Source organism: Helicoverpa armigera, chromosome 5 (assembly GCF_030705265.1).
Source record: "Helicoverpa armigera isolate CAAS_96S chromosome 5, ASM3070526v1, whole genome shotgun sequence".
In the NCBI taxonomy this organism is placed as follows: domain Eukaryota; kingdom Metazoa; phylum Arthropoda; class Insecta; order Lepidoptera; family Noctuidae; genus Helicoverpa; species Helicoverpa armigera.
The window spans coordinates 5139136-5166788 of NC_087124.1; the positions used below are offsets into that span (position 1 = coordinate 5139136).

At 41.6% G+C, this 27653-nt stretch overlaps 1 protein-coding gene across 3 annotated transcripts; it reads left to right on the forward strand.

The window, feature by feature from the left end:
• The first annotated feature begins 215 nt into the window (after positions 1 to 215).
• LOC110374056 (mediator of RNA polymerase II transcription subunit 12) lies at positions 216 to 27607 on the forward strand. 3 transcript variants are annotated; one of them, XM_064034702.1, is made up of 48 exons: positions 216 to 712; positions 991 to 1150; positions 1365 to 1556; positions 1773 to 1886; positions 1989 to 2090; positions 2439 to 2622; positions 2881 to 3062; positions 4604 to 4980; positions 5324 to 5473; positions 5728 to 5815; positions 5895 to 6037; positions 6726 to 6879; positions 7481 to 7588; positions 7897 to 8022; positions 8341 to 8480; positions 8936 to 9072; positions 9240 to 9322; positions 9409 to 9618; positions 10257 to 10369; positions 10714 to 10896; positions 11260 to 11404; positions 11735 to 11924; positions 12078 to 12169; positions 12249 to 12357; positions 13877 to 14100; positions 14647 to 14829; positions 15286 to 15426; positions 15734 to 15854; positions 16251 to 16292; positions 17953 to 18138; positions 18570 to 18657; positions 18976 to 19139; positions 19584 to 19707; positions 20202 to 20314; positions 20744 to 20897; positions 21364 to 21608; positions 22084 to 22291; positions 22602 to 22682; positions 22930 to 23069; positions 23342 to 23444; positions 23630 to 23728; positions 23962 to 24091; positions 24274 to 24395; positions 24712 to 24812; positions 25018 to 25282; positions 25467 to 25763; positions 25844 to 25921; positions 26042 to 27607. In XM_064034702.1, exons 1-48 carry the CDS (start codon positions 524 to 526, stop codon positions 26240 to 26242), a joined length of 7281 nt encoding a protein of 2426 aa, XP_063890772.1. In that variant the 5' UTR covers positions 216 to 523; the 3' UTR covers positions 26243 to 27607. The 3 variants fall into 3 exon arrangements, with proteins under 3 accessions (XP_063890772.1, XP_063890773.1, XP_063890774.1); XM_064034703.1 differs by having other exon boundaries at positions 22096 to 22291; XM_064034704.1 differs by lacking the exon at positions 16251 to 16292.
• Positions 27608 to 27653: the final 46 nt, after the last annotated feature.

The following is a 27653-nucleotide window of genomic DNA, read 5'->3' on the forward strand; positions in this document are numbered from 1 at the left end:
ACAAAAGAAAGCAATTAAATTATACATTTACCACGTACTAATCAATAACAATGTAAAAATGGTAGACCATTTGTTGTCTGGAAAGATTCCGGAGGAAGATTCCAAAAACACCAGGTAAAATAATTTCAATCGAAGTTGTAGCCAAAAACCGAAAAGTTTAAAAACCGTCTAACTTCGTCTCATGTTCTCACAACACTACTAATAGGTTCATTCTTTGAATGATTGAACTAAAGCCAATTTCTCATTCATCTCCAATCGTCTCATCATTCATTCATGAAATAGTTTTGTTTAGCTGGATGTACTAATTTGTTTTCTTTTCTAAATGAAGTTTTAAATACGTTATATTTATCTATTTGGTTCCTTGTGAGACTACAATCATGTGTATTTAGTATAGTTTTTAGATTTTTGGTCACCGTGATCGGTTTGATACTAGAAGTATGAGATTGTCGTCGTGTACATTAGCCTTGTATATTTATTAGTGGTGCATTGGTGTTGCGAAATAGGAACAATACACCCTATAACCATGGGTATAATGTACGAGAAGCGTCCTCTGAAGAGGCCAAGACTTGGTCCTCCCGATGTGTACCCCCAAGAGCCCCGCCAAAAGGAAGACGAGCTAACATCAACGAACGTTAAACATGGTTTTTCCACAACACCGCAATCTAGTGATGAGTTTGGCACCGCAAGAAATTTCAATTATTCAGCGTCCAAGGTAAGGAAGTGGACTCTAAAAACCACTAAATTCTCGTAATACATGTCCTTATATTGATAGTGTAAGAATAAATAGGTCAGCTGGCCTCAGCAATTTGTTATAGATGTTTATTACAAAAACCACCTTAAATTCATAGCTCTGTAGTTTAAGAAATTCATTTAAACACTCCATAATATCTTTTGCCAATAAACTGCCCATCATATTCTATTAGATAACAATTTGATAGCCTTTATACATATAACCAATGTTATTAATGATTCTTTTTTGTCCCTGAACAGATTGGCCAATTCTTCTCTAGCATTCTTTCAAAGAAAGAAGAGTTAAACACCCTGCCTGATTGTGGAAGGAAGAGGCAGCAGGTCAACCCTAAGGACAATTTCTGGCCAGCCACTGCACGCACCAAAGCACAAATTGAAGCTTGGTTCAAAGATTTAGCAGGTAAATTATTGTGCTTTATGAAGTTCCTCTATGGATGTCAAGGAAACTTTATGCTAATGGATAATGCACCCTTTTCTAACTTTTTTAGTACTGCAACTTATTGAATAAGTCAAATTGTTGCAAGGGTTTCCCACCTTTAAACACAATTTGTCTATCCATATAAGATTCTAATAAACATACTAGATATAGCTCTTAATTATATAAACATTCACAGGAAGCAAACCACTATCCCAACTAGCAAAGAAAGCACCTAACTTTAATAAGAAAGAAGAGATATTTATAACTCTGAACGAGTACCAGGTGTCAATGCCAAGAGCAGCTTGGTTCATCAAACTGAGCTCAGCATACACTGTTGCTGTTTCTGAAGCTAAAATTAAGAAGAGGCAACTGCCTGATCCTACTACAGGTAAGTTTATGTTTCTGTAATTAATAATCACTTGATTAATTGTTATTATGTCAACATACATAGTAAAAGATATAATTAAATTAAAAATACATAAAAAAATAAGAGGTTTCCATTTCATTATTTAGAGTCATCAGTTCTTTGACTTTACTGTTCATCTATATAAATCCATTGTCACTTTGTTGTCATATAATGAAAACTTTGTGTCTTTCATTGTAGAATGGACTACAACATTGATAAAGTTTCTAAAGGATCAAATACCAAAACTAGCTGAACACTACCAAAGTGCAGTTCCAGGCAATGTGTCTGACAAAACACCACCTTCTCAGTCTGGTAAGTAAACAAATAACAAGAAATTTTACACTGTACAAACTGTGTGCGTACTTTTAAATATCTTTTTTTATCATGCACAAATTGAAAACTCATTTATTTTAGGTCAAGGTACACCTAGCCACAATTCATCTGGCAATCCACCAGGGAGCTCCACTCCAAATTCCACTGTACCCAACTCTATGCACTCTCCAGGGAATTCCAGTAGTAAGTATTACCCAAAGAAATTATCAAGTTGTTTCTGAGGATTATTATAAGACTTTATCAAATTAGCATTTCTAAATTTCGCGAGCGTATGCAGCCTGTTTGGAATAAGTGCTTATGCCCACGCTTCGTATCGCTTTATGAAAACCTGACGCTCACGTATTCAGGCTTTAACAAGCGGGTTTGTCATAAGCTGCTCATACACACTTACACTATCTCGAATTCCTATCTTCAGTAACCGAAACGAAAGATAGATAGAATATTAGGAACAGCCTTCACACGCGCTTATAATACCTAGAATTATACACTTTTAATACAAATCTCCACCATTTATTAATCTTTATCTTCCAGCACTAGGTTCTTTAACCCCTGGTGGGAGTGAGAGCACAGACTGGCGTCAAGCGCTGAAGCTCTGGAACTACTGCACCAGGCTCGCCAAGTACCTGCTGGATGAAGGCCTACTTGACAGGCATGACTTCCTCACATGGATTATTGAGCTGCTCGATAAGAGGGCACCTGATGATGGATTGCTGAGGTAACTTCGATACCAAATGTTACGATAAAAATATTTTTTAAAGCTAAATAATAATTTGTCTCTCTTTTATGCTCTCGTCAAAGATCTATACAGTTGTTATAGGGACAACTTTAATCCCCTCAAAAGAGTTAAGGGATTTTTTCATCAGAACCTTCAATATAATGTGGCGCCATATTTAATTCCATTACATTTAACATTTAAAAAATATATTTGTGTATGTGATAAATTAAGTCACCTTTATTGATCTTTTTCCACCAGGTTGTTCCTACCATTGGCGCTACAACATATGGCCGAGTTCACCTGCTGTGAGAGTCTCTCACGGCGCCTCGCCACTTCTTGCGCTAAGAAGGCGGCTGCCATATGCTCTGTACTTTCTGACACTACTTTGAGGACACTAAACCAGCCTGCTGTGTTTACTAAAAGTGTTGAGAGGAGTACAGGTAAGGACCATACTAAAGCCCACACAGAACCAACACTCACAGAGAACATCAATATGAATTTTCTATGGTTACTTTACTATGAATTCTGAAACTAAACTGTTTTAAGAAAAACCGCTGTTCGTGTTGTCGATGAAAATAAGTCTAAAAAAACTAAAAATAAAATAAAAAATAAAATAAATATTTATTACACCAGAAAAAAGCTGTTACACAATTCATGCTTAATATCTAATTACAGTTATCCATATATAATAATATTGTGTTTAACTGTAGCATCTGTTGCTGAACTAGGTTTATGGCCTGTATTTCAGCATACAGCGCCTCTATCCTCGGGGTCTTGTTCAATAAAATAATACACAGGTAACTTTTAAAAGTGAACAGACTTAAAAGATAAACAAAAAAAGATTAAATAATATATTACTAGGAGCTAACATATTTTAGATAGCGTGTTGTGTGTGAGGTATCTCTCCATTGTGTATGTGTGTGTGTGTGTGTGAATGTGAGTTGTGTATGTGTGTGTATGTGTTATAGAGAGGGTGTGTACAGTAATGAATGTTTAGCGATAGTAGACTCTTACTCTGGTATCATAAGGAGATTTTCTGTCTCCTCATATGACAGTTTGCAAAGCCACTCAAATAGGGATTTTTTAACAGCCGGTTTATTCAATGGATATATTGCTAGTATTTTGTTTATTTTATTATACATAAAAGGTCCGAGAAATGGGTAAAATCTGCGAGAAAATGAGGTTTTTGGAATAAACGTTCGATCACACACTGCGTAGTCTCTCCGCTTTAGTTTTGAGCTCTGTCTAAATTCGAGACTAGCGTGCTGTTTCAGTAAGAGATTAAGTAGAAAGAGCTGACGTACAGTTAGGACTTCACAGTATTCGTACAATAATTTAGTGGGGAAGCGGAAAACTTTAAAAGTACATATTTTGAGGATAGTTCTTTGAGCCACTTCTAGTTGTTTAATTATGGTCTTTGGTGCACCACCCCATGCCGTACTGCAATATGTTAGCAGTGACTGGCAGAGAGCAAAATAAATCTGCTTAAGAATTTCGGGTCCGACCACATGTCTGAGTGTTTTAAAAACATAGATTAGTTTACGAATCCTTTTACTTAATGTGGAGATGTGTGTTTTAAAGTTAAAGTGTTCGTCAATCATAACGCCCAAGTATTTTATCGTTTTGGCACGCTCCAGTGGTTTGCATTGACAGTCTAAAGTACCAGCAGAGTTGGGCGGACAGTTATGTGCGATTATGTCAAGATTAATTTTGGTTTCACGTATAGAGAAGGCTAGATATTTAGTTTTTTCTATATTTAACGTTAGTATATTGTTGTAAAGCCAGCTCTTAACTAGGTCAAACCCTCTCTGAGCTAGTTCATATGTCTCCTTCCAAGTTCTAGCTGCAAAGATCAGTGCAGTATCGTCTGCATACGATATAATTTTGCCAGGAAATCCCTTCAGACATAGGAGATCATTCAAGTAGACAAGAAACTATTTATATAAACAAATTCCCGATAAAGGTCCCGGTCTTCTTGCAGAACAAAATGGCGCCCCAATGTCACCTGCGCCCAATGACGCGAACGCGGACGTCAAACCAAACATAACCCAGATCAAACGGGAGCCTACTCCCGTAGAAAACCAGGGCACCCCCAACCCCAACCATTCATTGGGTACTCCGAACCCCAACCACTCTTTGGGGACTCCTAACCCGAACCACTCGATGGGGACTCCAAATCCCCCGCAGCCGATGGATGTCCAAGTGAAGGAAGAAAGAGCTTCTCCAGCTAGAGATATAAAGACTACATTGACAACTGTGGTGGCTGCTGCCATGAATCCAGTGCAAGTTGGCTTTGGGGAGATACTCAACTGTGCTTACCATAGAGATGTTATTATACAGCTGGCTACAATTCTGCAGGTAAGTTTTTTTGTAATCTAAATTTATTATCACATCGCTGTGGTATTACTCCCTCTATATATTCTCCCTATATACTCCCCCTATAAAATCCCTTATGTACGTATGTACAAGTAAGGGGTTACTTAGTGTACTTACTTATATACCCCCTTACGTACTCCCTCTTGTACCAGAATTTAATGTGTGTGTGTGAATTTTCAACCATATTCGATGAATGTACACACCCGTTTTTCACAACCTTTTTTCAGGGCTGGATCCGCCCCATTTACGTTGCAGAATAAAAACTCTTATTTTGCACATACATTCACGAATGTTGCCGAATCTTAATCAAAGTTTTTATACGCAGATAATTTGCATCGAGTGTCCTACGGCGATGGTGTGGTCGGGCTGTGGCTCATCTCTGCAAGGGTCCCCATTAGATCTGTTACCGCTGCCACCGTCTGCGTTACCCATGCCTCATATGGATACTGCCATCACGGAGGAGCATAGGAAATTGGTACGTTTTTCATTGTCCTTTTCATATCTTCTGAAAAAAAAATAGAATTGATAACCTGCTCTGCTCCTTTTTGGGGAATCGGTAAAAAATGGCAGACTGTTTCTCATAAAGAGAAGGAATGACTGTTAATATCATGCTTGCTCTATTCGGAAAGGACACAATAACGGATTTTCTTAGATCACCTTTTTAATTTCATTCAAAGTAGGTCTTTGTCATGCCGAATTTTGTATTTAAAACCTTATTTGCTTTTGTAGGTATATGAAGCGGAACAAGAAATCTCTGCAAGAAGTAAAAAGGCCGAAAGTAAATGGTGTACAGACAAATGGCAGACCAGCTCTCAAGGTATTTATTTCATCCACATAAGTATCGAAAACATTTATCCGAAATTATTATTATTAAATATTCTTTTCGTTAATTTTAGCGCGAGTATTAGCAGTATTGGAAGCACTAGATCGTCACTGCTTTGACAGAGTGGACCCGAACAATAATTTAGATACGTTGTATAAAGAAGTGTTCGCCAACTGCCCGCCGCCTTCCAAGGATAATAGTGACACCAAAGACCCGGTGAGTGATGGAATATTAACCTTATTGTGTACTTAATTAACTATGTTATTTTAGGTCTATGTATGAAGGTAGCATGGTAGCAAAGGTAACATGGATTTTGTTACATCGGTAATTTTTTTTGCGGAATGACACCACGGTTTCTAAGCTTGCTTCCCAATGCCGTGTCAAAAAAATCCTTTCTGATTCTGCTTAATTTATATAATTTCAATTTATGTTGTAATCGTGTGATGGGGATGTGTAAGGTTGAACGTCCTTTGATAAGAATCTACGTAGTCTGCCGTTCTCTATACTTATAGGTCCTTGAAGTTGTTAAGTTATAGACTATTTATTGGGTACACCTATCTATCTATCCATGGTCATTTCATGAAAGGTAGTCATGTTAGTTACACTGCATACTCTAAACTTAAGAACTGATTTGGCATAAAATTAGTGGTATATCTTAAGCCCGCTCTACACTTTTCCCGCGGAAAGCGCGATGGCGCGAACGCCAAGTGTGGCTCCGTTACGCATATTCTTCGAAACGGCTCCACACTCAGCGTTCGCGGCCATCGCGCGATTCGCGTGCTAAGAGTAGAGCGGGCTTAACATAGGTTGCTTTTTATGTCCCTCCGGGCACAGCAAGAAGTTGCCTTGGGTCGCGAGTGAAACGTTGACAAACAGCTATTATAATGATGGTCGTACTTTGCAGGAGTGGGCATGTCCATACTCGGTGGTGCGGGTGGTATGCGAGTGGGCGGTGTGTAGCGCGCGCTGGGGCGAGCACCGCGCGCAGGCCGCCGCCGCGCTGCTCGACCGCCGCCAGCACCACACCACGCACCACCACCATGATCACCACGCCACAGGTACCGGCCCCAGCATATGAGGATCATTTTGTAGTGACCTACAATGCAAGCCTACAGCGCATCACACGTCCGCGCGTCGGCACACCGCGTAGCACACTAAGTGGCCGCTATTGCTCTTGGTGCACCTCCAACGGGTTGAGCCCGCGCTGGCGTTCACATCGCTGAGCGATAACATGCCTGCGCCGAAGACCATCACACACTGACTGCTGAGAGCCGCGTCGCTGTATATTTACGTGTCGCGCCCCGCGCGCGATTCCTTCGACGGCTCGGCCAGCTCTGACTGGAGCCATCCTATTGGTCGCATCATTTTCCGTACCACCACTACCTTTCGAACTCCTTGCGATGTTATAAAGCTGTGGTTTTGGAAATAAAAGCACCAAGTTTAATTTACCATCCGAATCATCATATACAACACATCACTGAGCTATCGTCGCGATCAAACAGATTTTGATTCCTATACGTATTGGTCTTTACAGTTGAAACTATCACGATTTTTTGTAATATCCGCATCTCCATTTTATGTTACCTACTTATCTCCATGTATCACCACAACGATCAAACTAAAAGACAATCGTAATAACGACTGGATTTAAATACACAGGATCAGATGACAAAGAATCCGTGAGCTCTGGCACCGGGCTGTACAATGGACCACCGATATTCCAGAATCTTCTGCTACGCTTCCTTGACAATGACGCACCAGTTTTAGGTAAGTTAACTAATCTTTATATTTACTTGTCTATACACTTCTATGTATGTGACAGTTCATAAAATGCACATTTGCAATTTTTCCGAATTTTATGTACCTATGTGAACTTTTCAGCGTTGTAAGGATAGGATGAATTCATGCCTTTGGGAAAAAAAACTATTTAATTAATAATATCTTACTTTAGAGAATATTGAATAAGAAATCAAGAAACATCTTATTTTCCTACGATATAATTGCTACCTTGATCCTAGGGCCTGATAGTTGTAAGAATATTTATAATAGCAATTGAAACAACGATTTTCTTCCAGACGAGAGTCCGAACGCTCCGCCGGGCAACAGACAGCAGTTCGCGAACCTAGTGCACTTGTTCGGCGAACTGATACGACGCGACGTGTTCTCGCACGACGCTTACATGTGCACGCTTATTTCTAGAGGTATGGAGCGACTTTATGGAGCTTACTGAGTATGACAACAGACCCTAAGTTCTTCAATCTTTATGTTTAAAACTACAACTAAGTTTAAAAATATTTAGGCAAAACTACCAGAATGCTGACTGCGAGGAATTCTAACTAGAACGTTACTTTTTCTTTACGTATTTCGTGACGTAATAAAAAAGTAAATTCGTACTGTATTGTTGCGATACAAAACGCAATTAATTTACAAAAATACCGCTGTAGCTGTTCAATATTGAGTCTTATTTCTTCATCGCTAAAGTCCTTTTTAAGAGAACTATTTTTACGATTATCGTGCAGGTGATTTAATATCGCCTACGGAGCCAACATCTACAGGCGGCGGGTCGCACACGGTGGCTCCTCCCGCCAACAGCACCGGGACTAATCACAATATGGACGACGATATCTTCGCTGGCATCGACCTGAAGCCTAAGATGGAGGTAATTCGCTTGTTACTATCTTCCGTCAGTGGTTCACCCGCTTCGCGCCCCCTTCGCACCCGCTTCGCCCGAGGGAAGTACTTCACCCTGTACTCCTTTGTGTACTACTCCCACATGTACTCTCTTGTGAACTACTCGCCCTGTATACTCCCTTATGAACTACTCGCCCTATGTACTCACTGATGTACTACTCCTTAGATGAACTCTCCATATATATTTCCTTATATCCTTCCTGATGTACTCCCTTTACACTTCCGAAGCACTCGTCCTATTACTCCGTCGGCTATCTGAATTAAATGAAGGTGAATTTTCAACTATTTCGGATGGATGTGCTCACAACATTTTTGAAGTTCTGGTTCCACTCTTGACAATAATGACTTAATTTTCTTCGCCATAAATAACTTAACTGTTTAATTATGATCAAAATTGTTACAAAGATTTTTCATTGTGTTCAGGAGAACGTTCGCATGGATTTAGACGACTCTAAGATAGACGATGACCTTGACAAGTTGCTTCAACATATCAAAGAGGACCAACAAAACTCTATGGACGCGCCTGACAGTCCGAAAGACCCTGGTGAACCATCGCATAGGTAGGTCTTGTCCAATCGCTATGTACCACTCTTAACTCGCGCGTTCAAACAATCTAACAAATTCTTCGGCTTAATTCTACCTTACATTCAGTTATTCAATCCATTTAAATTATTATATTTTTGCGAACTATTGGTATGTTTTTTTTCTAATTTGTGTTCTCTTACAGTGTAAATTCGCCAATGATGGGGCCTAGCGGCATGAGTATCCCGGGCATACCATCAATGAGCATGGGACCAATGTCTGTTCCCGGTACGTATACTTTAGACATTCTTATATCAGGATTTTAGGCCCAGCATTATTTTTTCACGATTAACCACCAATTTTATTTTGCCCAGGCATCCGAACCACCAGTTCAGGCCCATCCAGCGGTTGCGGCGTCACCCAAGGCACGGTCTCCCGTCACTACCACTACACTCTTCACTTTCCACTACCGCCTGCCGAGCCGGAACACACTCCGCATGATGCCAACCAGAGGCATATACTGCTGTACGGAGTGGGCCGTGCCAGGGATGATGCTAGGCATGTTGTTAAGAAGATGACTAAAGGTATGATGTGTTTTGGGAAGATTTATTAAGTAGGGGTGTTAAAATAACGCTCCGGAGACTAAAATATCCCATACTAAGCTCACCAAGTCGTGGTGGCCTAGTGGGTAAAGGACCAACCTCAAGTATGAGGGCGCGGGGTCGATCCCAGGTCAGGCAAGTACCAATGCAACTTCTCTAAGTTTGTATGTACTTTCTAAGTATATCTTAGACACCATTGACTGTGTTTCGGAGGCACGTGAAACTGTAGGTCCCGGCTGTCAGTGAACATCCTTGGCAGTCGTTACGGGTAGTCAGAAGCCAGAAAGTCTGACACCAGTCTAACCAAGGGGTATCGGGTTGCCCGGGTTACTGGGTTGAGGAGGTCAGATAGGCAGTCGCTTCTTGTAAAGCACTGGTACTCAGCTGAATCCGGTTAGACTGGAAGCCGACCCCAACGTGATTGGGAAAAGGCTCGGAGGATGACTAAGCTCACCAACAGACATGCTCGGTGAGTAGGGCATATCCCCCCAGCTTATCCTTGTTCCATTACATCACTAATCAATCACTTTCAACTTTATCGAAGTGGGCTACGGCAATACAGCCTAACTGGATGAAACTAATCTATCGGAATTATTTTTATTGAAACGTTTTTGTTGCAGAAATCTGTAAATTATTCTCCAAGAAGTTTTCAATTGATGTGGCTGAAGGTGGAAAGATCAAGAAGCATTCGCGCAACGAATTTAATTTTGAAGCTGTTACACAGAAGTTTCAGGTATGTAATATCTACAAGACATTTTTAAATAATTTATCGCTAAAGATTATTATTATCGTTGTATGTTACGGGCGCTGTGTTACAGTCGCTTCTTGTAAAGCACTGGTACTCAGCTGAATCCGGTTAGACTGGAAGCCGACCCCAACATGATTGGGAAAAAAGGCTCGGAGGAGGATGATGTTACGGACGCCGTTTTGCATGAAAAAAAAAACGTATCAATAATAAAATGTTTTTACTTTTTCTATTACACATTAGTTACTAAATTACGCACCCTGATAATTATGGACTAGAATCCTAGGTTCCAATCTATTCTGTTTCAAAATTTACATGAGCATGTTCCCCAGGCGATGTCAATGTACGAGCAAGGTGCAGTTTCATGGGCGGTCGGCAGCGCGGTCTGCGAAGCCCTGGCGGCGTACGCGGGCGGCGCCACCACCTACCTGCCGCAGCCCGAGCACGTGGCCTTCGCGCTAGATCTCATGGAGATAGCGCTGAACGTGCACGGACTTATTGAGACTTGTATACAGGTGGGTGAAAATTTGTGTGTGGCTGTTGCGTAGATAACTAATGTTCTTGGTCACACACAAAAGTAAAACATATATTAAAACACTTTTCAAAATCCTTTTTATAAAATGCAAAATGCACAGGCATGCGGGAATACGAATGAAAAATTCACTGAGCTAAGATTATCGTGTATGTGGACGGCCATACAAGTAGATAAGGATTAATGAAAGAAGAGTTTTGTGAAAGTAAATTATTTAGCAGTTAACGCCACCTGATCTCACTCAGTTTAGTTCCTAGAAGTATGGGCGTAAAAGACATACCATACCAAACAGAGTTTGAATAAAAGAATGATGTTGGAATCCTGTTAACAATATTATCCTTTCCAGATCCTCAAAGAGCTGTCAGAGGTGGAAAGTGCCTTGATAGCCCGTGGTGCACCGAGCAGTGGTCTGGCGGCCCCTCGTGCATACACATCAGCGCTTGCGCTCTACACAGTCGGCGCGCTTAGGAAATACCACTCCTCTTTATTATGTAAGTAGAAAGCATTTTCTCTCTTAAAAACTAGATACGTATTTTTCATTTCTCCCACAATCTAATAAAATGAAGAAACAATAGATTAAACTTTCGTATATTTATGTATTATATACCACATACCAATTTTGCAGAACCGTGTCGTCACAATTAACACATTATTGTTTCTGAATATTTTTTAAGTTATAATCTGTGTGAGATAAAGACAATATTTTGCAAACTTCTATTACATTTTTTTAACGAACTTCTCAAAAACTAGGAGGTTCTCAACTCGACCTCGTATATATTTTTTGTGTCAAAAACTTATTCACTTTTTTACGAACCCCACAGTATGCGTAGAACAAACATCAGCAGTGTTCGAGCAACTATGCCGGCTGGTCAAATGCGTTGTCAACCCTGGTGATTGCGGGTCAGCAGAGCGCTGCGTATTAGCACAGTTACATGACTTGTATAAAGCAGCAGCGCATTTGTGTCATGCGCCCCACGCTGATACATTTGCTAATGCATACCCTAAGATCAAGTGAGTAAATTGACGTACCAATATTTATTTTTTTGGCCTAACAGTCAATTTTCTAGGAATAGCATTGTTTACTGCGTAACCAATCGGCTGAATTCAGGTTCGCCAAAATAAGTCGTTGGTATTGTATACGATGATAAAATTTATTTTTTTCAGACAAGCGCTGTATTCGCCTCTGCAGCCAACTCCATCCAACTATCCTTACAATCCACAGTTTTTGAGCGAATTCTTCACTAATCCTCGAAAAGGTACATATTTTCATCTATGTATTTATTTAATGTCCTACTTCAGTATTGTCAGTTTTATTTACTTGAATTATTTTTGTAGGTAAAATAGAAATAGCGTGGGCGCGGCAAGTGGCCGAGTCGCCCGCTAATAGGTACAGCTTTGTCTGCTCTGCGATGCTCGCCGTATGTCGAGAAGTGGATAACGATCGGTAAGATAATAAACTGCAGATGAATGAAGTTGTGTAGTATCAGAAAGTTTGTGAATGTGTGATGTGATGTTCTCCTAGGCAATTATCGGCTATGGCAGCTGTTCTCATGTAACGAGATTAGCCAACAACGCAGGACATTTGTAGTGCACAAGCATTTTCGCTGACATAGGTGCATTCACTGTTCTTTCACTCTCATAGCCCGATAGGACGGTAAACCGACACGACCGGAGAGAGATCAGGCGCACGAATGACATTTACGAACTGTCCGATGCACGGCTGTATAAATCACCAACTTCCAGGGTCCGGGCTGCTTTGTGAAAGTTTATAAAAGCCACAAAGGCATTTCGGCCCGACCCGGGAACCTCGAACCGGAGACCTTGTGCGCAGCAGTCGCGTTTCGACATCTAGACCAACGAGGCTGTTATATGTATGTGTGATGTAGGTACCGTGAGGCTGCGGGATTGATCGAAAGAGTTACCGCGGCCCTGGTACATAAAAGGCCTACGAAGGATCACGATCACTGACCTCTATATTTACCACTGGACCGGCTGTTCCGTACGTTTGACAGCAATTTTTTTGTTCCCATTTGAAGCGCCAATATCGTCTAAGCGAGTGTCCACAGAACTGATTTTGACGTATAATTTCAAATGGCTGTGAGAGAAGTGTTTGTTCATTGGTTCACTGTAAAATAATTTAGTACCACGGACACTCGCTACGTCTAACAGCGCCAAAATGGCGATTATCAAACGGGCACAAAAGCACGTTGACAACAGCCTGTCCAGTGGTAAATATAGAGGTCAGTGATCACGATGGATTTTTAGTCAGTAAAAATCTGACACTCCCTCACCGCTGCTAACCCACAGCGGGAGGGATCATTTGATGATTTTTGCCATCGCTACAAAAAGGCTTCGTGCGTTGGTTTAGTTGTCGCAAACGCGGCTGATATATGTGTGATGTAGGAACTGTATGTGGGTATATGTGTGTGTGATTGTGGCGCAGTGTAAACGAGTTAGGCGTGGTATGCGCGGAGATGACGGCGTGGTGCAGCGGGCTGGCGGCGGAGTGGCTGGGCGCGCTGTACTGTATGTGTGTGTCATGTGCTCAGTGTGAACGAGCTGGGCGTGGTGTGCGCGGAGATGACGGCGTGGTGCAGCGGGCTGGCGGCGGGTGGCTGGGCGCGCTGTACTGTATGTGTCATGCTCCAGGGTGAACGAGCTGGGCGTGGTGTGCGCGGAGATGACGGCGTGGTGCAGCGGGCTGGCGGCGGAGTGGCTGGGCGCGCTGTACTGTATGTGTGTGTCATGTGCTCAGGGTGAACGAGCTGGGCGTGGTGTGCGCGGAGATGACGGCGTGGTGCAGCGGGCTGGCGGCGGAGTGGCTGGGCGCGCTGTACTGTATGTGTGTCTCAGTGTGTGTGAACGAGCTGGGCGTGGTGTGCGCGGAGATGACGGCGTGGTGCAGCGGGCTGGCGGCGGAGTGGCTGGGCGCGCTGTACTGTATGTGTGTGTCATGTGCTCAGTGTGAACGAGCTGGGCGTGGTGTGCGCGGAGATGACGGCGTGGTGCAGCGGGCTGGCGGCGGAGTGGCTGGGCGCGCTGGTGGCGCTGTGCGGCGCGCAGCACTACCCCGCCGCCGCGCCGCACGCCGCGCCGCCGCCGCTCTACCCCGACCTGCTGCTGCACCGCGACCTGCACGACCAGGCCGCACACGACGCGCTCGCTGTCTTCACCTGTATACTCGTCGGTAAGTACCTACAGATCTTCTCGTTCAACACCCTCTCACCTATTAAAACTTATTGAAAGAACAATGTTTAAAAGTTGATTATCAAATTCAATCAAGTTCAATGCAAAAGTGGAAAACATAGAAAAGCTTCTGACATTAAACTACACAAAAAACTGTAAGAATTTTCACTGTACATGAAATATTTTTATTGAGCCTAAGTTACTATGGACGTCTGACATTGTTCTTTATTTATTTGCCGTAGAACAGTTATAAAATTGAACACCCTGTATTTTTTTAACATGCTTTTATAACCTTGGACTGTAACTATGTAACTGCGTAACGGAATCTTGAATTCATACCCCCACTTCCCGGTCCCACTTCCCGGTCTTTGATTAGGATGAAATTTTGCACGAGCTCCGAGTTTTGATGACAATATGATTAGCTAAGAAACGTCATTACAAATCAAAATGAAAAACATTGTTTTTTCACATAATGCAATGCTCCTAGTTTGTCTAAAAACTCCTTTTTTCTCACTAAACATCTCACTTTTATTATATTCCATTTTAGCGCGTCACTGCTTCTCCCTGGAAGACTTCGTGCGTCACGCGGCGTTACCTTCGCTCCTCAAGGCCTGTGGAGGCGGTGGCAGTTCAGGAAACGCGCCCAACGCCCCCTCACCTGACACAGGCGCGAGGCTCACTTGTCACTTACTGCTGCGGCTGTTTAAAACTGTGGATACTCCACAGCCTGGTAAGAAGTTTTTATTAGGATAAGATTTTTTTTGCATTTCCACCCGTGGCCTGAGAAATTACTTTCCGCATTAAAAAAAGAATGTCCATCATTGAGTTTCTTGCCGGCTCTTTTGCTGATTTTGACGTGACAACGTCTTATAAATCGATGGAGCCGGCTGCACGCACGAAAAAACATGACTCATGCGGCGTTACCTCGCTCTGAGGCGTTCCGTTTAAGGCTTGAAGTGCAAGCGAGAGTACGTAGCGAGCGACAAAGAGGCACAATCGGCAGCTACTCACGTTGTCACGTTCAACTATCGTCAGTAAAACGACTTTACAGACAATGTTTTTTTTTTTTTAATAAATGGATCTTCCAACTGTTGTAAAACTTTTTACAGTTCAACTTATTTACTGAAAACGAAACACCACAATACCTCCTTAGTATGTGTATGTAATGATGTGATACATTTCGCAGGTCTATACTCCGTGTCCACATCACCGGGCCCTGGTGGTGCAGCGGCGGGTGTAAGACTGTCGTGCGATAGGCATTTGTTAGCCGCTGCGCATAAGAACATCGGTGTTGGCCCTGTGCTCGCCACGCTAAAGGCTATACTCAGTATGTATACGCTATACTTTTAATGTTCATACTTTACATATGCCATGTTTTTGTTTTCGGCTTTGCTGCCTGCATTGTGTAAAAAAAGTTTACAATTAATTTATACTGTGAGTTCATTTTCATAAGACCTGAGTACATCATAGAGAGTAATGTTTTTTTTTTAAATACTGAAATATTTTGTGGGAAAATATGTGGTGGGGCTCATTTATCGAAACCATGCTGACCACTACTTGTCGGTTATTTTCGTTATAACAATTAGGTACGCTAAAATCGCGAATTCAAGCAGTAACAATACTTTTATCCCCAGTGGTGGGCGACTCAACTGCCCGTGACGGCGGCAAGCCCGGCGGCAAGAAGTCCTGCGAACTGTCGCATATTCTCGGCACAAGTGACACGGTGCCTACCGACGCTCAACTGGACCTTATGTCGTAAGTACACCACTAATGTACTGAAAAGTACATAACTTGCAATATCACTGTAATTTAAAGTATATGATTATTATATCCTGAGGAGTAAATAAACTGTATCTTTGAGTACTTGAGATGTATCTATTGTTAAATAATTCAATGACCAATATTTGAAAACTTTGAAAATTCGATTTGGTTTACTCTTTGTTTACTATTCGGGATATTTAATTTGGTACAATACAAGTAGTAATCATTGACATCTCGACATGGTCCTTGAATATTGAACTGAACTTTTTCGTTATAATAAATATGTAGTTCCACTTTCAGATTATACGGAATCAAGGATCATGCCTAATTAAGATCATAATATTATTATTTCTGATACATATTGACTCGCGATGTTTTTTTTATCCTTAGGATGGTAGATTCAGAGATGAGTGGGGGCCATAGAACTCCTAGGTTTGTTTATTTTGATATTGAGTTACACGGTTGCACACCCTACGACCACGGACTTGGCTTCACTGTGTACTCTTGTACATATACTCATATCATTCTGACATTATGTTTAATATTGGCGTAGCTATGGTGTAGAAAATGCCACGTCGTACACAAGTTTTGTACGTCTTAGTGTCAAACAATCAAAAATCTACGCACAATTTAAAACAATTGAACTGCACCTGCGCAGTTCTAAAGTGCAATACATTATATTACATAGTTATAGCATTATCGATGATTTAGTGATCTCTGTTTTTTTAATTGTTATGCTCAAACTTATTATCTATCTTTATCGACATAGAGACTTTCTTGTGGATGGAAACAATGAAGGAAAAATAAAAAAAAATGTTATAGAAAAAAGTTGCAATATATTTCCTATGAAACAAAAGTATCGTGGTATCGATAAATCGAGTCGATAAAAAATAATCGATAGACATAGCTACGCCAATGGTCACTCGCTTCGCTTCTCTTCATATTGTTTGCTCCTGGCATCATGCTGTGCAAGGGTCGTCTCGATGTGTAGTTGCTTCACCCCTGTCTGTCATAGCGACACTGGTAACGTTGCCCTTACTAATTCTACTCTGCACTTACAAATATACAACAAATCAGAGCTGTTTAATATATTTAAAACATAATTTGTATAATGAAGTTTGCCCCGTAATCAAGGTAAACTTTTGTTGCTGGTAACTTTGTCTTAAAGCCGCGTTTCCACTAGGCATCAATTGATTCCACCATGTTGAAAGTCTACGCGGAACTTCTGTTTTGTTTCCGTGTATCATGTTGCGCGCTAGATGCCGAACTTGTTGAAAATCACGTGACGCGCCCCAAATGTTGCCTAGTGGAAACGCGGCTTTAATCAATTCTTCAACATGTTATTAACATAAGATGTTGGGGAATTGATTAAAGCCATTCAATTCTTCAACGTACTATTACAAAAAAAAAAAAATTGTGCAACATTGTTTATAAACAAAAGTTGGCTATAAATGTGGGGTTTAAATGTTTATAAGTGAAGAGTACCTTGTCCCGCTTCACCGGTTGTGTCGTCCACAGGTTCACGTTTTGTGTTTAACAATCGACTCTGTGTTTCACTCCTTAATGTCTACAGGTCTTCACAGCGACTCTTTAACTAATTCCTCATCCGTTATCTTTGTATTTAGTAAGTAGTCTACAATCTAGCTAATAATAGCCCATCTAAAACAAAATGGCCACGTCCGCGTCGGGCCAAGAAAAGATACAGGACTTATAAATATAATTATGTCCGAAATAACTTGAAGGGCCTAAAGTTAGCTAATTAGTTGCGCAAGAGATATTTTTTTCTCTATTGCGCAGCCAAAAAGCTAACTTCAAACTCGCTTAGTTATTTCGAACGTTGTAAAAGCATCTTCATTCCATTTTTAAATATGTGTTTTGAAAATGAAATAAAATGGAATACTGGCCAGTACACGAGCTTAATAAAAAAAATTGTCATTCCAACCTCCTTTGAATTGGGTATCAAGCTTCTTCATGTCAATAAACTAAAACAAAACATATATGTGAATAACTAATGGATTAACTTTGGAATTATATGTTGGGATACATTAGTATTTAAATATAGCTATTAATTACCCCCCGGGTACGTTTACAGGGGTAGCGGAGGCGTGGGCTCTACTCTCCTCGACTCTTCGCAATCGCTCTCGTCTTTAGCACGAAGGGTTCTCGCAGAGATATGCTCGGAAGAATGGGTGCTGCAGAAATGTCTGCAGAATCCTGATGAGTTGTACCAGCCCGATATGCTGTTGGACCCGATGCTGACTTCAAGACAGGCGCAAAGGTACTGAACGATCGCGAGATGACTCCCGGCCACCGTAGGCGTGGGTCTGTGGGCGGTGAGTTCGGGTGGCTCATCGTCCCTCTGTCTTCCTAGACGACAGACCCGTGTCGACGGCGCGCGTTGTTCCACGCGCTCCTCAAAGAGACGTCAGCAACCCCAGCGGGGCCCAGCAGGGCCAAGGCCTGCCGGGGCTGCGGGTTGTTCGAAAGAGATACCGCGGCCCTGGTACATAAAAGGCCTATGACGGAACACGACGATTTTAGTCAGTAAGAGTCTGACACTCCCTCACCGCTGCTAACCCACAGCGGGAGGGGTCATTTGATGATTTTACGTCGATAAAAAGGTACTGAACGATGACATAGTTGTAAAAGCATGTTAAGTGTGTTGAAAAGGTATCGATAAAATATTTAATGCCTACTTATGTTTGCCAGGTTACTCCACATGATTTGCTATCCTGAATCAGCGAGTCACACACATCCTGATCTGGACCAGAAAACAATGATCACGCGACTACTGGAGGTAAGTAATTATATTTTTAGTCGTCGTTTAACTTAATGTTATTTTCTTCATTTCAATTTTCTGGATAGGTTCTAAAGTAATCAATGTGCCCGATTTACGTCGCTTGACATGTAGTGAAATTGTTTTTTTCGCGTTTCTTGACCCACCATAAGATTGATGTTACTTTGACATTTCGTCGATGATATTCTGACTCACGAAAGCAGGTGGGAAGAAACGCGAAAGAGATCAATTTCACTCCATGTCACAACTAAGGTAGTTAGTTATATTTTGCCTTACCAAAGCAAGTCCATGAGTTCACTTTTGTCATATCCCCAACAGAACCTAGAGCAGTGGTCGCTGCGCATGTCGTGGCTGGACCTGCAGCTGATGTTCAAGCAGTTCCCGAGCGGCTCGTCGGAGCTGAGCGCGTGGCTCGACACCGTGGCGCGCGCCGTCATCAACGTCTTCCAGCAGCCCGCGCCGCCGCCGCCAGATAAAGACAGGTCAGTGGCTTGAAAACTAGGTATTTTAGTCTTACAGTTCTTAAGAAGCACCAATTAACTTAGTTGATCTCGGAAGGGTACTGTCTACTCGTTGTTGATGTTTATCTGTCTCATAATTGAATAAGACCTCGCATCGAAATGTTGATTTTAGTATGGTTCTCCGCCGCATTTCTAGAATTGATTTATTTTAGTTGTTCGACCCACAAATGGAGCAATATCACGCGTGATGTTAGTATTAGTATGAATCTTCCGCCGTATTTCAAGTATTTTTCACTTTTGATTGTGTGATCTACGAATATGGTAATATTACCCGCGTGTGCTATAGCCAAATGCTTTTAGTTTCAGTATCGTTATGGGTTAAAAAGGACGGAGTAGATAAAGTTCACCATAAATGTTTTTTTTTATTTCTATATTTTCATTTGATTTGCCGTTGATTGTTTACAGAACGGGCACGGACCGCGGCGTGGTGAGCACGAGCAAGTGGTCGGAGTCGGTGTGGCTGGTGGCGCCGCTCGTCGCCAAGCTGCCGGCCGCCGTGCAGGGACGCGTGCTCAAGCAGGCCGGACAGGTAACACTACATTATTATGATATAAAGATGCTCAGATAATACCCCAAAACTTTGAAGTGTTGTTTGACATCGACATAATCTATATAAATAAAAATGAATTGTTTTTCGTTAGTCTGATTAAAACTCGAGAACGGCTGGGCCGATTGAGCTGATTTTAGTTTTAAAATTTTTGTAGAGGTCCAGGGAAGGTTTGAACGATACGAGGTTCGCGGGATCAGCTAGTCTTACATAATATTTGACATCTACGTAGAAAAGATACGTAGTTTTTGATACTTGCTTGTTATCCAAAAGTTGTGGAAATGTTGTGTTGTACTATAGTTATGTCTCTGGGTGACAATTTTACTATGTGATAATTGTGTACGACAATTGAATAAGGGAGTTACTTAGGTTACTTTTGTTCACGAAATGAGGTTCAGCTATATAACCATGTCCGAATTGAAATCTTTTTGTTTTGGAGTCGGTTAATCAAAAATGTAATATATTGATTGTAACAGATATTAGAAAGCGGTTGGGGCGCGGGCTGCAGTGGCAACTGTTCAAGCGGCGGCGGCGGAGGCGGCAGCTCACATCGAGACTGCAAGAGTCATCAGAGCCCCAGCTATAAAGGGTTAGTCATTGCCTTATATTGCTTTGTTTAGCGATCATTGGACCTTGGTCTAGGACCTAGACTTGGCGAAGAAACGTGCGATTGGACAACTGCGTACGAAGTGTATTTAACACAGAATGCTGTCTGTTTTAGCTGTTTAAATTGGTCAAAAGCAGAACAAAATTTTGCTTACAACTTAAATTGAGCATTTTAATCTGCTCCTGTGCGCTGGTAGTTAATATCAAGTTCTTCTATATGAGTCGTTTGTTACATTCGTCCATTAGCATCTCTATTGAATATGTTTATGAAAGCTAGTTGCACTTCTTCTTCACCGCAGCAAAAACGTTTTGAGGGCTATCTCTTGTAAATATTGTCATAAAAAAATACTGTATTGCAGCCCAGTTTTAATAAATGAGTTTGAAATATAAATATGTGTGGTTGTTGTACCAGGTCTGCGGGCGGCGGTAGCGGCGGTAAGCGCGGCGTGAGCGGCGGCGGCTGCAGCGGCGGCTGCGCGTGCGGCGGCGGCAGCGCCGTGCGACTCGCCAACGAACCGCTGCTGTCGCTCGTACTCACGTGTTTGAGGCATCAGGATGATCAGAAGGTAGCATCCGTTTACCTATGGCACAATTATTTCTAAAAACATTCATAAAAATAGTGTAGGAAATATGTTTAATAATGTATTAGTTTATAAATATTTTTATGTATTATATGTGTATTTTCCGTCGCCATAGTGGCTTTAAATTAAGTAATAAAAATATATGCGTATTTGAAAACTCTCATCATCATCTGCCTAGCCTTTTACCAACTATGTTGGGGATCGACTTTCACTCTAACGAGATGTAGTTGTGTACCAGTGTTTTACATTTCTGACCATCCCAGTTACCCCGGTAAGATACTCCTTGATAATACCGGTTGTCAGATTTTCTGGCTTCTGACTACCCGTAAAGACTGCCAAATATGTCAAATTACAGCCGGGACACTAATCTAACGTGCCTTCCGAAACACAGAAGAACTCTTTATGCTCGTACTGAGCGTTGCTTAACTAAAATGTCATATCATTGTCGTAGGAGAGCTTACTAAGCTCAATCCACACCCAACTAGTCCACTACCTGACTCACGCGCGCGAACACGAGCGGGCAGCCTGCGGCGACGGCTGGCAGGACGACGCCGCGCCCGACGCCTTGCTGCTGCGCTTCTCGCTGGCCGGCGGCATGTTCGACGCCATCCGACGCTCCTACCAGCTCACCGCCGACTGGGCCGTGCTGCTCACACAGCTCGTGGCGCATCAGCTCATCGACGCCTATAATAATAGGTACCTATTTGTAATGTCTGCATACCAAGACCTACTTGAGGAGAAGGGGGTCATGAAGTGATTCCCCTTGTGGTGACTGATATAACTCAGCATTATACCAAACAGGTGACGCCGGGTGCAGTGCGGCAGTTGTTCAAACGAGCCTCGTTTCAAACCGATTTCTGTTTTTTTTTTTCCGTTTCGCCTTGCCGACAATTTCATGTCGTTTGACATCATTACATGAACAATTAACCCCTAACCCTTCTATGTTTTCCTTTACCCTATTCGACCAGAATTGCAAAACTCCTAAACTACAAGTTTTTCTTGCACTCGCAAGGTGCAAATTTTACAAGCTAAAAGTCGATACATATTTCGTTATCAATATCCCGAACCCAAATTCCTCGCATCTTAGTAGTTATTTTATTAGTTTTCCCTATAGGTTCATCAGCATCAAAAATGGCCGGGCGGACAGTGTATTTACAATAAATTGATATAGTTTGTGTCGCAGCAACCTGTTCACGACTGTCATCGACATGCTTGCCACCCTGATCCACTCGACCCTGGCTGATGGAGGCGACGACAACAATAGGAAACATTATCAGAACCTCATGAAGAAGTTGAAGAAGGAGATCGGGGATCGACACGGGCCGTCCGTCCAGTGTGTGCGACAACTACTGCCTTTGTCTAAGAATACTATTATAGAGGTGAGATTTGCCTGATCATTTTCTTATATCGATAAAGAAAGTACGACCCTTGAGTTTGTTTCAGTATTTCTTCTCAGTCACAGTCAGTAGGGTCCAACTTGCAAAATAAACGATTTTATTTCATCGATATTGATTGTATGATTTCATCAGTTGTATGAGGGACGACAATATATAACGAAGTTTTGATGTTGTTTTGACCCTTTCTTTTAATATATTGATATTTATCACTCCTTTGTTACGACGCTATACCACAACGTTAGTTATGACATCGAACTGACGGGAAAATTGATCGTCTTTTTGTTGTTTTTAGGTCATCGCCTGTGAACCCATCGGATGTCTAGTGGACCAAAAGGGAAACAAAATCACTGGTTTTGACAGCGATAAGAAGCAGGTAGGAATCCTAGTTTAGAAAATACAGCATTTCGATGAATAAATTAAATAAAAGAGAAGCTATTTGACGCCCCCCTCAGCTGCAGTAGTGTTTTGTTCATATTATTTTAGACGTGAAAACATATAACAATAACACGATACTACGGGCTGCATGCACGATGCAGATGACGTCATTGTACCATTTTTTTACTTTTAAAAACTCTGTACTACTCTATAGAATATTCTGCTTTACATAATCTCTTTGTCAGGGTCTGCGTCTGACGGACAAGCAGCGCGTGTCGAGCTGGGAGCTGGTGGAGGGAGGACGCAACCCCGCGCCGCTGTCGTGGGCGTGGTTCGCCGCCACCAAGATCGAGAGGAAACCACTCACTTATGAGAACGCGCATAGGTATCAAAGTGAAAATGACACTATACATGATATTAGAAAAGCGGCTGTTTGGTAGCGTGTATGTTCCTCTCTTTGTCATAAACCTCGGTTGTTGTGCTATACAGATTATATATCAAACTAATATGCGGGCTAATTTGTTACTGCTGCGGGAAATATTTACCTCGGGAACAGGATTTTTATATTTCCACGACCACCGCCCTGCAGGCTTTGCAGCGGCTCTGCAGCTTCAAAAACGGAGCGATTTTACTCTACATGTTTTGTAATGTTGACAGATTACTGAAATACCACACACACAGCCTGGTAAAGCCGCTCAGTTATTTCCTAGAACCACTACCTTTGCCACCCGAGGACCTCGAAACTAACGACAGTAAACAGGTAACCTGAAGTTACTTTTTTTTCAATTCTTTTTCAAAGGGAGTCTATCTGAATGAGAGAAAAAAACTTGGAAAAAGACATTACTCCTTTTATTTTGTTTACAAATATTCAAATTGATAACTTCTTCCTTTTATGGAAGTCAGTTAAAGAAGGGAAAATCATTGTCTTAATGTCTATGTTTTCAGGACAATGGCAGTCTAGATTCAAGCCCAACCGGTGCGGGTAAAACGCGATCACGTAACGCTCCCTGCAAAAATATCAAGAAATCTAAGCCGACTACACCGGTAAGTAAACCGAACAACCCCATTAACATTTTGCATACCGAACATACAGAACCTTTATAAAGGTCCGAATTGCAAAAAAATATTTGTGTTAAAGATCTAATTTATCTAGAAAGGCTACAGGATAGTTTATATCCGGATGCCGCATGAGTAAAACCGTTGGCGTAAGCTAGTTGAATTAAATTTTTCACCTTATATCACTTTTGCATTTGAATTTTAATACGAACTTCCGCCAGACGAATGGCGTGGCAGCACCAGGCGGCGTGGGTACGGCTGGCTTGCCTCCACAGCAGCCACAACAACCACAGTTTATGCAGCAGCAGCAATGGTTCCCTCCACCAGGACAGAACTATTACAATCCACCAGGTATTTCATACAAGGATGACCATGTTCAATGGTTTTCAGTATATTATTTACCTACAAACCGACTTCCATTTAAATCCGCTGCGCTTTTTTACCCTACTAGCTTCAACACGTACATAAATTAGTCGTTATTATTCTTATAATATAAAGTTGAAAGTGCTAATGAATTCTGCGCTATATTTCAGCGGGTGTAAGTCCCCGCAGCGTGTCTGCGGCGCCGCCGTCCAACAACCAGTCGAAGCAGGCGCTCAGCAACATGCTGCGACAGCGCGTGCCCTTCAACCAGATGACGCAGATGCAGGTCAACGTATGTACCTGCTAATTATATGAGTGGCTTGTTCTTAGATGATGACCCTGGGTAGCTGAGGAACTTGGAGAAATTGTCTATAGATCTCCACATCCAAATTATTATAATGTGTATGTATTCTTTTCAAGGAGCGTGGCTATCACTATTTCTGGTGTTTAACTTCTCAATGATAGTTCGGGACTTTATATGGTCATAGTGAGGCCATTTAGAAGAAGAAAATTCCACAACCAAGTCTTAAAGCAATTGTTTTTAATTTTTATCCTTTTTTTGGTGTAAATACATACATTATATTTGTCGTTGGTATTGCAATATTTAGCAAAGTGGCGGCTACCCCGGCGCCCCGCACACTCGCGCGCCGTTCCCTCGGCAGACCATGCGACAGATGCAGCCCAACCAGATGGGAGCCATGCAGTCCGCGTAAGTCTATATACCTAGCATTCATTTATTCTTGGTTCTCTATTAGATCAGATAAACTTTGGATCTAACGGAAATTATTTGTATAAAAATGTATCAAACTATGTATCTACATAAAACACGAGACAATCAAAAAATCTTGTGAACATTTTCTCTTTCACGCAGACATAATTATGTAAGCCACACATAACATTAACATTTTCCACAGGCAAATGAACCCAATGGGCGGAATGGGCGGTATGGGTCCTATGGGCCAAATGGGTGGAGTACAAATGGCGGGCCAAATGGGCGGCGGTCAGATGGCAGCCACACAAATGGGAGCAGGACAAATGAGTGCTGGACAGATGGCTGGCGGACAGATGGCCGGCATGGGCGGACAGATGTTCGGCGGACAGTATGCGGGCATGCAGCAGGGGTACGGAGGGTATGGACAGCAGATGATGCAGGGCGGACAGCAGCAGATGATGAACCAGGTATGCCTTGATATGAGTCGTGATTGGTTGGCTGTTGTTATTGAATAATCATGAACGTTTGTTTTACCATCATATCCTCGCATTTTGTTCCTGAAGTCAAACAATTGAAGTTTTCAAAAGCTATCGTGTCTTCTATCCTTAAGCATATCTAAGCACTTACAACCTTAATCCTTCTATCTTCCAGGGAATGGGCCAGGGTGTCAACCAAATGGGACAACAAGTGAACCCTATGAGCCAAGGCGTGAACTCCATCGGACAAAACGTCGGTCAAATGAACCAGGGCGTCGGGCAGCCGACACAGATGCCTCAGTCTATGGGTCAGATGAGTCAGGGTATGGGCCAAATGGGCCAGCCTATGGGTCAAATGGGCCAGATGGGACAAGGTGGCGGCATGTCCGCTATGAACAGCCAAGCCGCCTCTATGGGACCTCAGGGTGGTAATTCCATGGGTGGATTCCCTGGTCAACAGACATTCCAACAGGTAAATACTCAAACATGTGTATTTGGAACAAGCTATGGCATATAACAGGTAAATTAATATTTATTTTGTAACGTTTCTAGAACATGATGGGCGGTCGAGCGAGCCAAGAAGCATATCTAGCGCAACAGAGACAAAATGCTCGACCGTCATACATGCAGGTTAGTTCACACCTTACAATACCATCATTCTAAAGTATGTACTATTATATGTTTTTCATTTGTTTATATTTGGCCACTAGAAGCAGTAAACAATATTCAAAGGAATTACTTGTTCAACAGCAAGCGCCAAACGTGACAATGGGAGGCATGGGCGGCCCGGCGCCTCCCTACCCTCGCGGCATGCAGAACCAGCAGAGCTCGCAGTACCAGCAGCAGATGAACCAGCAGCGCATGCGCCAACAGATGCTGGCCATGCAGCAGCAGCAGCAAGGACCTCTAGTGCAGCATCTGCAGCGGCAGCAGTACCAACCACCATACTAAAAATAGTTTATGTTATATAAACCCAAAATTACTGTGTCACAATATACTGTAAGTAAAGGGTTGTCCGTTAATCACGTGATGTATTAAACATTTTTTTACATTTTCCCTTCTGGTGTTAAAGTTTTAGAATACTATGGTTTTTTTCCCCTGTCTGTCTGTCGCGCTTTTACCTCAAAACTACTGAACCGATTTGAATGATTTTTTTGTCCGTGTGCCTCACGTGATTAATGGACCGTTCCCAGCATCCTTTGTACAAATATGACATCAAAGTTATTTGAATATACATTGACTATGATGTCTAACTACTGCAGCATTTGCTGGTAAATGCCAAAACATATATTATCCACCTAAATAATGGACCAAATGCAGAGATACTTGCCGATACACATTGACCAAAGTCCCACAAGTGTTCATTTTGTCTAAAGTTTGAAATAATGAGTCAATACTAAACCCATCTGGTTTACAAGTATTGCTGTTATACCTTTGTGAATGTCATACGCCGTCCACAAATCAAAACAATGACAGTAATCAGAATATACTAAATACTAGAGCTACATTATAGTAGCCTCGACAATACCACAGTTTAAATAAATTCTCTTGTTAACAATTGTGAAACAAAAACGTACTAACGGTGGTCGTAACAATATCACTCACACACGCATGTGCTCGATGCACGACACTCGATACTGACAGCACCGGTAGCGCCGATAAATACTCGTTCATGCACAATGCACATGTGTGTGTGAGTGACATTTTTACGAACGTTATTAGGTATCTTCACAACTGTACATCTTTATTCTGTGACAATACTATGATTGTATATTTGAAATATATACCTTATTTGACACAAATGAAAAAATCATAATTAAATAAATATACAAATCTTGAAAAATACGATTGTTGGAAAAGGAAGTCAAATTAGAAATTATATTTTTACATGAGGTAAAATTGAAATCCATTTTTCGTTTCTTTTTTTTTTAGAAAATCTATAATGTAGTCCTAGTTTATATGAAAGTTATTTTCAGAGACGAGCACGAATGTGCGATGAAAAAAGTTTTTGGTAATATTTTAGACAAAACTTTTGTTGCAAATATTGCAATATTTTTGGCATTGGACAATTGCATTATTACCTATAATCAAAATGTAGAGAAATTACGATTGTATTTATTTTTTTATTCGTAGAATGATCTTATGTTGTGAGTTTGTTTTGAATCTGCTGTCATACTTGAATGCTTTGCCTCATTGACCGTAAATGTTCAAGCAGGTTGGCGTTTTTTTCTAGTACAATTTGTAAACTCACAATCACCATAAATGTTAATTGTAAATAGTTGTCGTTTATGTTTATTATAAGGACAATTTAGATGATTGATGTTGTTTTATTTATTTCATAGCTGCTAATGCATCCGATAAT

What these genes read in the sequence shown, in the direction of transcription:
- LOC110374056 (XM_064034702.1), top strand. Translation starts at nt 524, where the DNA reads ATGGGTATAATGTACGAGAAGCGTCCTCTGAAGAGGCCAAGACTTGGT. An exon ending in TTGACAGCGATAAGAAGCAG is followed by an intron (nt 22,683 to 22,929) that starts GTAGGAATCCTA and finishes TCTCTTTGTCAG; the next exon opens with GGTCTGCGTCTGACGGACAA. An exon ending in AATCTAAGCCGACTACACCG is followed by an intron (nt 23,729 to 23,961) that starts GTAAGTAAACCG and finishes AACTTCCGCCAG; the next exon opens with ACGAATGGCGTGGCAGCACC.